Consider the following 14914-nt stretch of genomic DNA (forward strand, 5'->3'; position numbering starts at 1 on the left):
TCAGGCTGCGCCCTGACCAAAGGCCTGGCGGAACAACTCTGTCTTGCAGGCCCTGCGGAAAGATGTCAGGTCCCGCAGGGCCCTAGTCTCTTTTGACAGAGCATTCCACCAGTTTGGAGCTGCAGCCGAGGAGGCCCTGGCTCTAGTTGAGGCCAGCCTAACCTCTCTGAGGCCTGGGACCTTGAGGATGTTATTCACGTTAACAGTCTGAGCATTAACCACTGAAACATGTAACATGTAAGTACAATACAATAAAATAGTGTGTCATGGGAGGGGGTGAGGAGAAGGGCCTTATGGGTTTGTTTTTGTTCTTGGTTTTATTGTGTATTCTGTGTTTTTTATATTGCATTTTTATGTTGTGAACTGCCCTGAGAGCTTCGAATGAAAGGTGGCATGCAAATTTTAATGATGATGGTGATCATGATAATTACTTACCTACCAAAGGCTTGGCCAAATAAATAAATCACAGCAAGCTTAAGAGAAACCAAAGTGGTGTGCTTGAGTGGTACATCTCTCACGCCCCCTGCCACCAATATAAACTATATTTATAAAAATTGCCAACATACCCAAGAAGACTCGAGACAAGAAGGATGGGTTCCAGGTTACATTGATTAAAATAAAACAACTATAGAATGTGCAATCAGAATCATTCAACCAAATTAACCGAAGAGGACCCCAACTCTCCCATCTCCTGCGCCAGCTGTGATCCTGCAGCAAGGCCTGAGGAAACTCCTCCCCCCCCCCACTGTGTGCTCCTGGGGTGGATGAGCCTGACATGTGCACCGTGGCCCCATTGGGGAACATTCACCCCGATGTCCCTGACAGGCCCAAACACCAGTCTGGGCAGCCTGATGTTAGATATTTCCCAAAATATCCCAAACTCACCCACAGGAGGCAATCAGCTTCTGCTTGTTCTCCTCCACCCACCAAGGTACAAAAGCTCAAAAAGAGCTCTTTGCAGAGCCTCCAGGAAAACAATGTTATCCTCTACAGACAGGTGAACAACATAATAGAACCCCAAACTTAATGCAGCTTTGGGGAATGTATGCACTCCCATCTCCTGGAACACAAGTTTGAATCCTATGTATGATCTGCCTTCCCTCAGCCTTATTAGGGCGATGGGGCCCCTGGCAGACCCACTTTTCCAAAAGCTCTGAGAGCGGCTGGAGAAACCCAGTCAGATGGGTGACATACAGATAATAATAATCACTGCTACCACTTCTGGGACAGGGAACTACAACTGCGTCCCAAACTCAGCCATGGAAGCTTGCTTGTGGGCCCAAAACAAAACTGAATGGCCAAAGAATAGGATAATGGCAAGGTGCAGCAGCCCCAGCAGATCAGCTGAAGTGAAGAAAACCGTTAAGAGCCATAGATCATGTAAGCAAGCATAACTCTTGAAGGCTGCTGACTGCCAAAGGCAATGGCTTGAATATCTTGGCCAGAAAACCTGGCCTGAGCCGCAACTGTTGCTGCCCCAGTTCAGAATGAGTGCCTGCTGTAAGATCTCAGGTTGCTGTCCACAGCCAGCCAGGCCCTCCTAAGTACAGACAAGACAGTGCTGTGCAAGTGGGGACCAATCCACGTGAACTAAGAAGGGGCCATTGCCCGCGGGCTGAGTCAACATATCCCTTAATGGTCACTACAAATACAGGGGTGTAGGCAACTGGCCAACTCAACAGTAGCTCCCAAGCCCCTTTGGTCGGCCTTAGTCTGCCTCCAATGCAATTGCACCCCTGTGGAGTGATCACCACATCTCCAAAAAGCTCTGCCAGAGACCTCTTGCGGTTTGGCATCAATTCACTGGAGTGAAAGGCCCCATAAAATGCCAATTAGGCTGCCATAGAAAACAACAAACTCTCATAACTAGATGAAGAGAAGTTAAAAATGATAATGAATGAAATAATAATAAATGTGTCTTCGGTTATGTCTGAAACAAGAGGAAGAACAAGCAAGTGGGAGGTCTCTGGGTGGGGAAGATGAATAAATGCTATTGGGTGACAGAGAGAAGGCAGAAGTGCTTGACATTTACTTTGTCTCTCTCTTCACCCAAAAGGAAAGCAGTGCCCAACCTCATGATAACACCATTTAATGTAATTTTAATCTTTGTTGGAAGTCGCCCAGAGTGGCTGGGGAAACCCAGCCAGATGGGCGGGGTGCAAATAAATTGTTGTTGTTGTTGTTGCCATTATTATTATTGCTATTATTATTATTGCTATTATTATTAATGATGTAAGGAGGGTGCTGTAGGCCAAGACAGGAAAAGAGGTGGTCAGCTGATCTGAGAGCACTTAGAAAAGGATGCTGTGGTTACTAAGACCCAGCAGGGCTTTCTCAAAAACTAGTCATGCCAGATGAATCTCATTTCTTTTTTTAAATAGAGTTACAAGCTTGGTAGATCAAGGAATGCTGTGGACGTAATGTATCTTGACAAAGTCCCCCATAATATTCTTTCAGATAAGCTGGTAAAATGTGGACTAGATGATGACTGACCAAACCCAAAGAGTGCTCACTAGTACATGTGAAAATGATCCAGGAGTCTTGGTCTGAAAAACTTAACATGAGTCCACAGTGTGAGGTGGCAGCAAAAAAAGAGATAATGCTTTTCTAGGTTGCATCAACAGAAGCACGCCATCCTGACCAAGGGAAGTCATAGTCCCACTCTCTTCTGCCTTGGTCAGACCACCTGGAATATGGTGTCCAGTTCTGGGCACCACAGTTGAAGAAGGATGTTGACAAGCTGGAAGGTGTGCAGAGGAGGGCAACCAAGATGACCAAGGGCCTGGAAACCAAGCCTGATGAGGAATGGAAGTTTAGCTTAGAAGAGAGGCGACTGAGAGAAGACATGACAGCCAATTTCAACTATCTAAAGGGCTCTCACATGGAAGATGAAGCAACCTTGTTTTCTCCGGGGGCTAGAACCCAAACCAACGGACTCAAGCTGCAAGAAAGGAGATTCTGACCAAATATCAGGAAGAAATTTTGACAGTAAGCTCTGTTTGACAGTGGAACAGACTTCCTCTCCTTCTTTGGAGCTTTTAAAGCAGATGTTGGATGGCCATCTGTCATGGATGCTTTAGTTGATATTCCTGCACTGCTGGGATTTGGGCTCAATGGTCCTCAGTCTTGTTTCCAAATCTAAAATTCTTTGATTCTATGTAATCAAAACCAAAACCAATTGGATTTGCCTATTGTTCGATCTACCACTGACCACCTGGTCCTTGGGCTTAAAAGTATCCATGGGCACAAATCATCACTTTGTGGAGACCTTGAGAACATGGGAAACTCCAATTCCCAGCATCCATAGTATAGCATAACATCCTTCTGGACTGTCTAGATGGGCTGGGAGCGGGGGGCACTGTTATACGGTGGTTCCGCTCCTTTCTCCTGGGCCGTGTCCAGAAAGTGGTGATGGGGGGTGAGTGTTCAGACCCCTGGCCTCTCACTTGTGGGGTGCCTCAGGGTTCCGTCCTCTCCCCCATGCTTTTTAATATCTATATGAAGCCGCTGGGAGAGATCATCAGGGGGTTTGGGTTGGGTGTTCATCAGTATGCGAATGATACCCAACTCTAGCTCTCTTTTAAATCAGAACCAGTGAAGGTCCTGTGTGAGTGCCTGGAGGCATTGAAGTTGAATCCTGACAAGACTGAAGTACTGTTTTTGGGGGACAGGGGGCGGGCGGGTGTGGAGGACTCCCTGGTCCTGAATGGGGTAACTGTGCCCCTGAAGGACCAGGTGCGCAGCCTGGGAGTCATTCTGGACTCACAGCTATCCATGGAGGCGCAGGTCAATTCTGTGTCCAGGGCGGCTGTCTACTAGCTCCATCTGGTACGCAGGCTAAGACCCTACCTGCCCATGGACTGTCTCGCCAGAGTGGTGCATGCTCTGGTTATCTCCCGCTTGGACTACTACAATGCGCTCTACGTGGGGCTACCTTTGAAGGTGACCCGGAAACTGCAATTAATCCAGAATGCGGCAGCTAGACTGGTGACTGGGACTGGCCACCAGGACCACATAACACTGGTCCTGAGAGATCTGCATTGGCTCCCAGTACGTTTCCGAGCACGATTCAAAGTGTTGGTGCTGACCTTTAAAGCCCTAAACGGCCTTGGTCCTGTATACCTGAAGGAGCGTCTCCACCCCCATCATTCAGGCCGGACACTGAGGTCCAGCGCCGAGGGCCTTCTGGCGGTTCCCTCATTGCAAGAAGTGAGGTTACAGGGAACCAGGCAGAGGGCCTTCTCGGTAGTGGCGCCCGCCCTGTGGAACACCCTCCCACCAGATGTGAAGGAAATAAGCAGCTATCCTATCTTCAAAAGACATCTGAAAGCAGCCCTGTTCAGGGAAGTTTTTAATATTTAATGCTGTATTGTTTTTAATACTTGATTGGGAGCTGCCCAGAGTGGCTGGGGAAACTCAGCCAGATGGGCGGAGTATAAATATATTATTATTATTATTATTATTATTATTATTATTATTATTATTATTATTGCCATATTTCAAAAAGGAAAAACCAGGACACCCAAAAAAATTGAGCTTTTTTTTTAGGAAACCCCCAAAATTGTTGAGCTTTTCAATTGACTTCTCTAGGATCCAGGACAAAGCACTGTTTTTTGGAAATTTCCCCCAGACATCAATTCCACTTTTGAAATCCCAGTAATGTCCGGGGACATGACAGTCCTATTGTAACATCATTTCCTCTGGACTATTGCATGGCAAATGAGGAACAGGACTGAGTTCGTCTCTGCAATTCTGCCATCTCTCTTTAAAAGTATTCCTCAAACTACTGTTAACATGTTTTTCCAACACAACACCTAAAATTGCTGAATATATTTTCATAGGGGACATAATGTTTCCCAAAATAGTAAGAATGTTAATCTAATCTGAACCCCAGCAATTTACGGCTTTGAAGGCGGTTAGAAGCCAGTGAAACCGAAGCAAATATCAGGCCACAGAATCTAATATCTGGCCCCACAATATTCTAGCAGTTGCATTTTCTTCCAAATACTCTTCAGTGGCAGCCCCACATGGAGTGTGCTGCAGTGGCCCATTCTTCATGTAACTAGGGCAGATCTTGCCATATTTGTTATGTGAAACAAAATTGATTTTGTCAGACCTGGCCGGTGGCCAGAAGTAGCCTAGAGCAGGAGCAGGCGTTGGGGAAATATCCTGGCTGTTTCATCATGTTGTGGCAAAGCCAGATAGACCAACAATGCATTGGGGAGACGATTATCTCTCCAACCACTGTAAACATTGCTGGAATAACAGCTTCTAAAAGGTGTTATAAAACCACACATGTTGTTCAAAACCAGGTTAGAAAACCATTTCAGCTTTGATCATTTCAACTTTGTATTGTATTTTATTTTCTGTTAGCCTTTTAATATTTTGGGGTGTTTCACCATTTCATTCTTCCATGATTTAAAACAAAAGAATTATATAGTGAGAAACTCAGTTATTTCCTCATTTCTTCCATCTCCAGTTCCTTGTTTCTGGGTATAAAAAACTTCATCTCAAAAAGGAGGCATTGACTGATACTTGCCTGACCCTATAAATGCATCCTTATCCTGTGCTCTTTTCCAATTATTTCCATCATCCTGCCGCTTCCATATGGGTGTGTGTGTGTGTGAGGAGGAAACATTTCTGCCAGTTTGAAATGGACACACACATTTGGGAATCTCACAGGCCAAGCTTCGAAATGATGTACCATCAGGTTCATCTGCCATTCACAAAAGACTGAAACAAAACTGAGACTGTATCCAATGGAAACATGGCAAGATCCAACTTGAGGGGCTGTTTGGTCATCAGGATCCTAGTCGCAATAGTGCTGCTGTTTGTAATGTTTCCCCACACTGTCTGCAAGAATCAGCCCATCGGTTGCATCCTAGATGATGATCCTCTGCCTATACCTCACAAATTTTATCAGCCGGGTGACTTTGTCATTGGAGAGATGGTTTCTCAGGTCTTCCTCTTTCATGACAGTCCCTCATTCACAGACGTGCCCACACAGATGTCCATTGGCGAACCTGCGTAAGGGACACTTCATTCCCCCCCCCCTTTCTGCTGTTCCTTCAGATTATAAGAATATCCTATCATTATGTGACAGGATACTTCAGTAATAAGATTTGCGTTTCAGTATGATGAAAATATTATTCCAGCAGTCACTGGAAGTTGCCAGCTATTTTGTGTTCTTTATGTTGGTGGCTGTTGGGCACAAAACTTTGTGGGGCTTTTACAGAACAATGTCACAGGGTTTGCTCCCTTAGTGAGTCTTGGACATGTCATTCCCAGGCATCCAGTACTTCATTGTCTCTCACCTTCTGCTTATTCTCTCTCTTCTGATCACATCTGTTTGCATATTTTAAAAATATTGTTTCACTTCATATTATTATATTGTATGATATGAAAGGTTTTATAATTGTGCTTTATTCTTACTGTTTTCATCCCAGTAAAATTTCCTGATTGAGTGCATGTCTCTTCACACAAAACACAGGTGGAGACACTGATCTGATGTGGACAGCACACTTTGCAAGGAAGATTAATCTGTGGGGCCAATCAGACAACATCCCATAGTATGCTGGGCTAGATCCTGGCACCATGATACAGGCTAGCCACCCCTGATCTAGCTCTATTAGGTTCTTTATTCAGAGTCTTTTCATACAGCGGAATAAATGTTTTAAGAAATCTATTCTAAATATTTCATCTAAAAGGACCTGCTAATGGACTATATCTTCCAATAACTGTATTTTTTATCCCAGCATTTTCAGACTTTTTAAAGTTCCAGCTCAACCACGAGAGTAGCCAGAGGTGTAACAATGAAAGCAAGAAATGCCCTTTCCTTTGCCTCATGAAACAGACTGTAACTCTCATTCCAGGTCCGTTCCTAAGAACTACCAGCACATCCTGGCTTTGCTGCTTGCTGTCAAAGAGATCAATGAGAACCCCCAAATTCTACCCAACATCTCTTTGGGCTTCCACATTCTCAACAGCTACTATGTGGCAAGGACGACATACAAAGCCAGCCTGAGCCTCCTTTCCACACAACACAGGTTTGTTCCCAACTACAAGTGTGATACTCAGAGTAAACTGATAGCTGTCATTGGCGGACTTGCTACTGAGACCTCTGCCAACATGGCTAGCATTTTTGCCACCTACAAGATCCCACAGGTGAGACATATTCATTGATGCATGGGCATTTTACAACAATGGCTCATATCTTTACATTCTTTTAATCCATAAAACACACCCTCCTTCCTTTCAGCTCACATATGGATCATTTACCCCAGTGCAGGATGACAAAACATTGTTTTCTTCCTTATATCAGATGGTCCCAAAGGAAGCCCACCAGTACATTGGGGTAGTCAGGCTCCTTCACCATTTCAGATGGACATGGATTGGGCTCTTTGCTGTGGATGATGACAATGGGGACAGGTTTTTGCACACAGTGGTTCCATTGCTTGATCAGAATGGCATCTGCTATGCCTTCATACTAAGAACAGCAAAGAGGACATTTATGGAAGAGCTGATAAACATGGTATTAGCACAACTGGGAAAATACCCACTTCTTCAAGATAGAAAAGTCAGTGCATGTTTTGTATATGGAGAGGATCCAGCCATGCCAGTTTTGAGAATGTTGTTGTTTTTCGCAACATTTTATGAATTGCAACCTGTGGGAAAAGTCTGGATTGTTACATCCCAATGGGATTTCTGTGCCTTCTCCATTCAAAAGCTTTGGGATATTGAAAGCTTCCACGGTGCCCTATCCATCACAGTTCGCTCAAGGGAGCCACTTGGATTCCAAAGTCTTCTTGAGATCATTGAACCTTCTTGGGCAAAAGGAGATGGCTTCATTCAGAATTTCTGGGAGCAGTCATTCAGCTGCTCATTAAAAAAATCTGGTGGGAATGTGGAGGGAAAGCAAGCCTGCACTGGCCAAGAGAAGTTGGAGAGTCTTCCTAGTACTCTTTTTGAAATGGGCATGACTGGCCACAGCTACAATGTCTACAATGCTGCTTATGCTGTGGCACATGCTTTGCATGTCCTACGTGAATCCAGATGGAAACATAGCAGACTGCTAGAGGGAGTGAGACCAACAGACTGTAATGTGCAGTCTTGGCAGGTAGTTACACCTTTAATACAACACACACAGAGAGAAATATATTCAAAGCAGGAAGGTATGCCCTAAAAGATGCTTAAGTATGTCTTTTCCCCCACAGTTCCTCTTGTGACTTGTAACCTGAAACTAACTTTGCTTATTCCCTTCTCCTATCCTATCCACTTTCATGATGTTCCATGTCTTTTTTAATTGGAAGTCTGAAGGCCATGATTTTCTCCTCTGGGTCCATTTTGTTTTGGCTGAGTATCACATTTAAAAAATAACAGATAAACAATATAACAAACTCATCAACAGCTGTATCAAATCCATGGCTTCCTTAACCAACTGCCTTCTTTCTGTGGTTCCCCTGTGGGGCTCTGAAGCCCACTTGGCTCACCCCTTGCCTGCAGAGCTGGCAGCCTCTCACCCTTTTCCCAACACCCTCCCTTGTAGAGTGTTTCCTCAGCCACCTCTCCCCTCTCCGTGGGAGTCCTCCGGGCAGCTGGTGCTGCCATCCCTGGTCTCTGAGCTGCCCCCCACCCCAGAGAGAGGTGCTTCCCAACCTTTGGGAGGCAGAGACATGAGAGGAGAGAGGGAGGGAGGGAGGGAGGGAGGGAGGGAGGGAGGGAGGGAGGGAGGGAGGGAGGAAGGAAGGAAGGAAGGAAGGAAGGAAGGAAGGAAGGAAGTCCAGTGTTGCCCATGGCACCCCGACCATCATTCAACGCACCCCAGGGTGCCACGGCACACGGGTGGAAAACCACTGAGATAAACTATTTAGCTTTAGCTATAATACAGGGGGATATCCACATTCCTTCTGCTGCTGGCATCCATGTGTCTTGAGAGAGAATGAAGTGTGTCTCCCGAGGTGAATTCAAACTCCTTCATTATTACTATGATGCCACAATGTGCTGATCTATGCAACTCTATTACTAAACCCGAACCACTACAAAATAATGAATTTTATGTTTGGATTTCATTAACTTTTATATAATGCCTTCCAAAGCCTCAAAGATGCTTTATTGAAAAGTGGAGCAAAACTTTACATAGTGTTGCATGCCATTTGGTGTTGGTGTATATCAGATATTAAAAGTACAATCCTCTGCATATCTGATCAGAAGTCTACCCCATGGAGTTCAATCAGATTTAATTCCAAGCAAATATGCTGAATCAGTGAAATTAGTCATGGATTCAAATACATTCTTGAGCAAGAACAATCCAGTCCTGGAAACAAAGACCTTTTAAAAGGATGACTGTAGAGGTTTCCATATGGCTACAAAAGCTGGGTGCCTGCCCCTCTCTCTGCCAAACAGTGGCAAGAGCCATGGGGTCTGTGTCCCTTTGGAGAACAGAAGACACGGCAGAGACTGTCATGCTTTGAGAAATATGCTTTATTCACCTCTTTACACCTTAAGTCTGCCTGGAGGGAGTCCAGATCTTAAGGCCTAGTCATTCCAAGAGGGAGCAGCAAACCTGCCTGCAGTCAGACCCTCCAAAGATGGATCTCAGCCCTTTTTCTCCCTCCTTCTTCCTCCCAGAAACCCCTGTCTCTCTTCACACCCCAGGGCAGGGGAGAAGTCCTCTTGCACTGGCAATGACCCTCAATGGGCCCTCAATGGCTCTCTATGGTTCCCTTGGCCAGGCAGCCCAGGAATTCCCTGTCTAGCACAGCTCTGCAGTTGGTGTCTTAATCCATATCCCAATTAATCAAAATCCTAGCATTTATTCATTCCTAGGGTTTAGGGGGAACCCCCTCCCCTGATCTATAACACCATTTTATCCTTACTAGGCTTCATCTTCATCTGTGTCCAGTTCTGGGCACCACAATTCAATAAGGACACTGACAAACTGGAACGTGTCCAGAGGAGGGCAACCAAAATGGTCAAAGGCCTGGAAACGATGCCTTATGAGGAACGGCTAAGGGAGCTGGGCATGTTTAGCCTGGAGAAGAGGAGGTTAAGGGGTGATATGATAGCCATGTTCAAATATATAAAAGGATGTCACATAGAGGAGGGAGAAAGGTTGTTTTCTGCTGCTCCAGAGAAGCGGACACGGAGCAATGGATCCAAACTACAAGAAAGAAGATTCCACCTAAACATTCGGAAGAACTTCCTGACAGTAAGAGCTGTTCGACAGTGGAATTTGCTGCCAAGGAGTGTGGTGGAGTCTCCTACTTTGGAGGTCTTTAAGCAGAGGCTTGACAACCATATGTCAGGAGTGCTCTGATGGTGTTTCCTGCTTGGCAGGGGGTTGGACTCGATGGCCCTTGTGGTCTCTTCCAACTCTATGATTCTATGATTCTATGATTCTATGATCTTCTCTTTCACTTAAGCTCCATCGTTTTATAAGGAAGATTGTGTTCAACAACAGTGTTGGAGAGAGCGTACATTTTGATAAGCATAGAGAACTACTTGCAGATTTTGATGTCACAAACTGGGTCACCTTCTCCAACGGTTCTTTTGTTAGGCTCAAAGTTGGAAGACTGGACCCGCTGGCTCCAGAGGGGAAAGAGTTAACCATTAATGAGGACCAAATAGTGTGGCATAGAAGCTTTAACCAGGTGAGATGCTAGAACATGTGCGAGAATGGAAAACAGTTGCATATTTGTGAGTTCAGTTTTCTACCTGCCCTCAAGTGGTTAATTCTCCTGAGAAGGATTGCGTTTTCAAGCTACATTTCCCCCCATTCTTGGCAAAACAAACTGGGGAAAATGTTGCTCTGCATTTTCACTTGAAGTACACCACATTTCCTGGGTAGATCTGAGTAAACAACCTCCACAACACATTAAAAAAGTCCTGACCTCGCCAACAATTCAGTGTCTTCTTCATGAATTAATTTCTGGAAACAATTAAGTCAGGGTTTCCTCTCTGAAGCAAATTTTCACCTAAGAAAAATATTCCCACGTTTAGGGCAGGAGGATAAATGTAAGCTTCTTGATGCTAATCACGTTTGTTGCATTTCTGGACAGGTTGTGCCTCTTTCTGTGTGCAATGACAACTGCTATCCTGGTTACAGCAGGAAAAAGAAGGAGGGAGAGAAATTCTGCTGCTATGATTGTGCTCCATGTCCAGAAGGGATGGTCTCCATGCAGATGGGTAGGAAATGCAATAGATGTCAACTTGTTGGGGGTGAGGATTAGGCCTTGTTGTGTCTCTGTCTTATGAAGTTGTGTGATATGCAGAATGAACAGCTGAAGCTTTTTACAGAATGGGGAGAAGAAGTCATTACCTACCCATTTCTGCAAAAAAAAAATAGTTAGTGCCATAGCTAGACAGAGCACTGGACATGCCGTGGTACCTTCCTTTTCTACACTGGTTTGAGGGAATTCTCAGTTCTGCCACTTACTTCAATAGACCAGGTCCTGCAGTTCAGAATTGGCATCCAACACAAAATAATATTACCCAAGGAGAATGGGCATTGAATCTGAAGTCCTAGTAAGACAAATCAGACTCATTCTTCAGTTCTGAGCATGTCCAGATATGTTTCTTTGGAAAGCCACCTACTCAGCTGCCAAGAAGGCCACGTTCTGCTGAGAGCTAGACAGGGGGGTTGCCAGCTAGCTTCCTTTTTAACTGCCCTCCCCCTTAGAATCATAGAATCATAGAATCATAGAGTTGGAAGAGACCACAAGGGCCATCGAGTCCAACCCCCTGCCAAGCAGGAAACACCATCAGAGCACTCCTGACATATGGTTGTCAAGCCTCTGCTTAAAGACCTCCAAAGTAGGAGACTCCACCACACTCCTTGGCAGCAAATTCCACTGTCGAACAGCTCTTACTGTCAGGAAGTTCTTCCTAATGTTTAGGTGGAATCTTCTTTCTTGTAGTTTGGATCCATTGCTCCGTGTCCGCTTCTCTGGAGCAGTAGAAAACAACCTTTCTCCCTCCTCTATGTGACATCCTTTTATATATTTGAACATGGCTATCATATCACCCCTTAACCTCCTCTTCTCCAGGCTAAACATGCCCAGCTCCCTTAGCCGTTCCTCATAAGGCATCGTTTCCAGGCCTTTGACCATTTTGGTTGCCCTCTTCTGGACACGTTCCAGTTTGTCAGTGTCCTTCTTGAATTGTGGTGCCCAGAACTGGACACAGTACTCCAGGTGTGGTCTGACCAGAGCAGAATACAGTGGCACTATTACTTCCCTTGATCTAGATGCTATACTCCTATTGATGCAGCCCAGAATTGCATTGGCTTTTTTAGCTGCCGCGTCACACTGTTGGCTCATGTCAAGTTTGTGGTCAACCAAGACTCTTAGATCCTTTTCACATGTACTGCTCTCAAGCTAGATGTCACCCATCTTGTATTTGTGCCTCTCATTTTTTTTGCCCAAGTGCAATACTTTACATTTCTCCCTGTTAAAATTCATCTTGTTTGTTTTTGCCCAGTTCTCTAATCTGTCAAGGTCGTTTTGAAGTGTGATCCTGTCCTCTGGGGTGTTAGCCACCCCTCCCAGTTTGGTGTCATCTGCAAATTTGATCAGGATGCCCTTGAGTCCATCATCCAAGTCGTTGATAAAGATGTTGAATAAGACCGGGCCCAAGACAGAACCCTGTGGCACCCCACTAGTAACTCTTCTCCAGGATGAAGAGGAACCATTGATGAGCACCCTTTGGGTTCGGTCAGTCAGCCAGTTACAAATCCACTGAGTGGTAGCATAGTCAAGACCGCATTTTACCAGCTTCTTTACAAGAATATCATGGGGCACCTTGTCAAATGCTTTGCTGAAATCAAGGTAGGCTACATCCACTGCGTTCCCTTCATCTACCAGGCTTGTAATTCTGTCAAAAAACGAGATCAGGTTAGTCTGACATGACTTATTTTTCAGAAATCCATGCTGACTATTGGTGATCACAGCATTCCTTTCTAGGTGCTCACAGACTGTTTGCTTAATGATCTGCTCATTAAGATCATTAAGCAAACAGTTGTTACTCATTTGGCCACAAAACCAGGATCCAGAATGAGACAGTGGCTGGGGAAAGGACTGGCCAATTCCATTGTCCTTTCTGGCTCATTTATTCAAGATCATTAAGCAAACAGTTGTTACTCATTGTTGTTACTCATTTGACCAGTGAGGGATCTTTGGAGCAAGGATACAGTGGATTGGCTGACAAAGAAAGTGTGAGTCATTTTTTATTTAGTTCTGTTACAATTGCTTTGTATTTGGTGAATGGAGCTTTCCTGGAAGGAAAATAAATGGCAGATGAAGTACCTATGTCTTCTAGTTGGAGAAGTTTCCTGTGCTTTCTTGTGTCCTCCCACCCAGTGGTCAAATCCTGTCCATGAGGGGTTGGGTTGATCACTATAGAATACAGTAGTACCTCTGCTTACGTAACCCTCTGGTTACATAACCTTCTGGATGTGAAAGCGGCAAACCCAGAGGTATTTGACCTGGTTTCGCCACAAGCGCATGCACAGAAGCAGTCCTCAGGTTGCAGAAACCTCTAGATCTGACCGGACCTCCGGAATGGATCCCATCCGCAACCAGAGATACGACTGTACATGAATCAAAGTCTTGAAATATGTAAGCACCTTTCCTTTATTTTTCAGACATGGATGCCTGTATCAAATGTAAAGAAGATCAGTATCCAAACTACAACCAAAATCATTGCATTCCCAAGTTTTACACATTCCTCTCCTACAAAGAACCTTTAGGAATCACCCTGACTCTGCTGGCATTTTCTTTCTCTTCGATCACAACTTTAGTACTTGGAACTTTCATGAAGTACAAGGACACTCCCATAGTCAAAGCCAACAACCGGACCCTCACCTACGTTCTCCTCATTTCCCTCCTGCTTTGCTTCCTCTGCTCCTTCCTCTTCATTGGGCAGCCTGGAAAGGCAACCTGCCTTCTCCGACAAATGGCTTTTGGCATGATCTTCTCTCTTTCCCTTTCCTCTGTTTTGGCAAAAACCATCACGGTGGTTCTGGCATTCATGGCCACAAAACCAGGATCCAGAATGAGACAGTGGCTGGGGAAAGGACTGGCCAATTCCATTGTCCTTTCTGGCTCATTTATTCAAGCAGTCATTTGCGTGGTTTGGCTGATTACTTCTCCTCCGTTCCCAGATGAGGACATGAACTCCCTGAAAGAGGAAATCATCGTGCAATGTAATGAGGGATCAGCTTCCATGTTTTACTGTGTCTTGGGATACATGGGCTTCCTGGCTATTGCCAGCTTAACTGTAGCTTACTTTGCCAGGAAGTTGCTTGGCACTTTCAATGAAGCCAAGTTCATCACTTTCAGCATGTTGGTGTTTTGCAGTGTGTGGCTGTCCTTTATTCCATCCTACCTGAGCACAAAAGGGAAATACATGGTGGCTGTGGAGATCTTCTCCATCTTATGCTCCAGTGCTGGATTGCTGGGTTGCATTTTTTCCCCTAATTGCTACATCATTATCCTGAGGCCCGAGCTGAACAACAAGGAACATTTAATAAAGAAAGAAAAGTAAACAGTAGAAGCTGGTCCCTGTATTCTGCTGTAATAAAATTCAATTGATAAGGAACATAATTACATCCCTAGACAAGTCAAATTTCTAAAGTTCTTCTTTGAAGGCATTTTGGTTTAAGTGATTCAGAATTAGTTCTGATGTTGTTATGAGTGTTTTGTTCATATGTGTCAGGGTTACTTCCAGATCCTAGCTCACAGAGGATCACGCTAGCCAGCGGTTGTTGATTAAAAGTCTTTATTGAGTTACAGTCTCCATTCTTGAGCTGCTGCGTGCAACCCTACGCCTTATGCTTAGGTCGGCGAAGCTCCTTCTGAGTCTCCGCCCCTTGCGCACCAACTTAATATCCTAGCCCTGCTCCACCTTTTCCGCCTGA

General features: G+C 44.9%; 1 protein-coding gene across 1 annotated transcript in view; it reads left to right on the forward strand.

Annotated features, from left to right (window-relative positions):
- LOC309536688 (vomeronasal type-2 receptor 26-like) overlaps positions 1-14646 on the forward strand; it is a 60262-nt gene extending 45616 nt beyond the window's left edge. Inside the window, exons 3-6 of the mRNA XM_082230856.1 lie at positions 6873-7046; positions 10556-10649; positions 11058-11184; positions 13640-14646. Of these exons, the coding sequence (XP_082086982.1) occupies positions 11166-11184; positions 13640-14541 (921 nt within the window). The 5' untranslated portion in view covers positions 6873-7046; positions 10556-10649; positions 11058-11165 and the 3' untranslated portion in view covers positions 14542-14646. The remainder of the gene's footprint in view (positions 1-6872; positions 7047-10555; positions 10650-11057; positions 11185-13639) is intronic.
- Positions 14647-14914: the final 268 nt, after the last annotated feature.

The sequence above is a fragment of the Podarcis vaucheri genome, assembly GCF_965113315.1.
Source record: "Podarcis vaucheri genome assembly, chromosome: 7".
Taxonomy (NCBI): Eukaryota; Metazoa; Chordata; class Lepidosauria; order Squamata; family Lacertidae; genus Podarcis; species Podarcis vaucheri.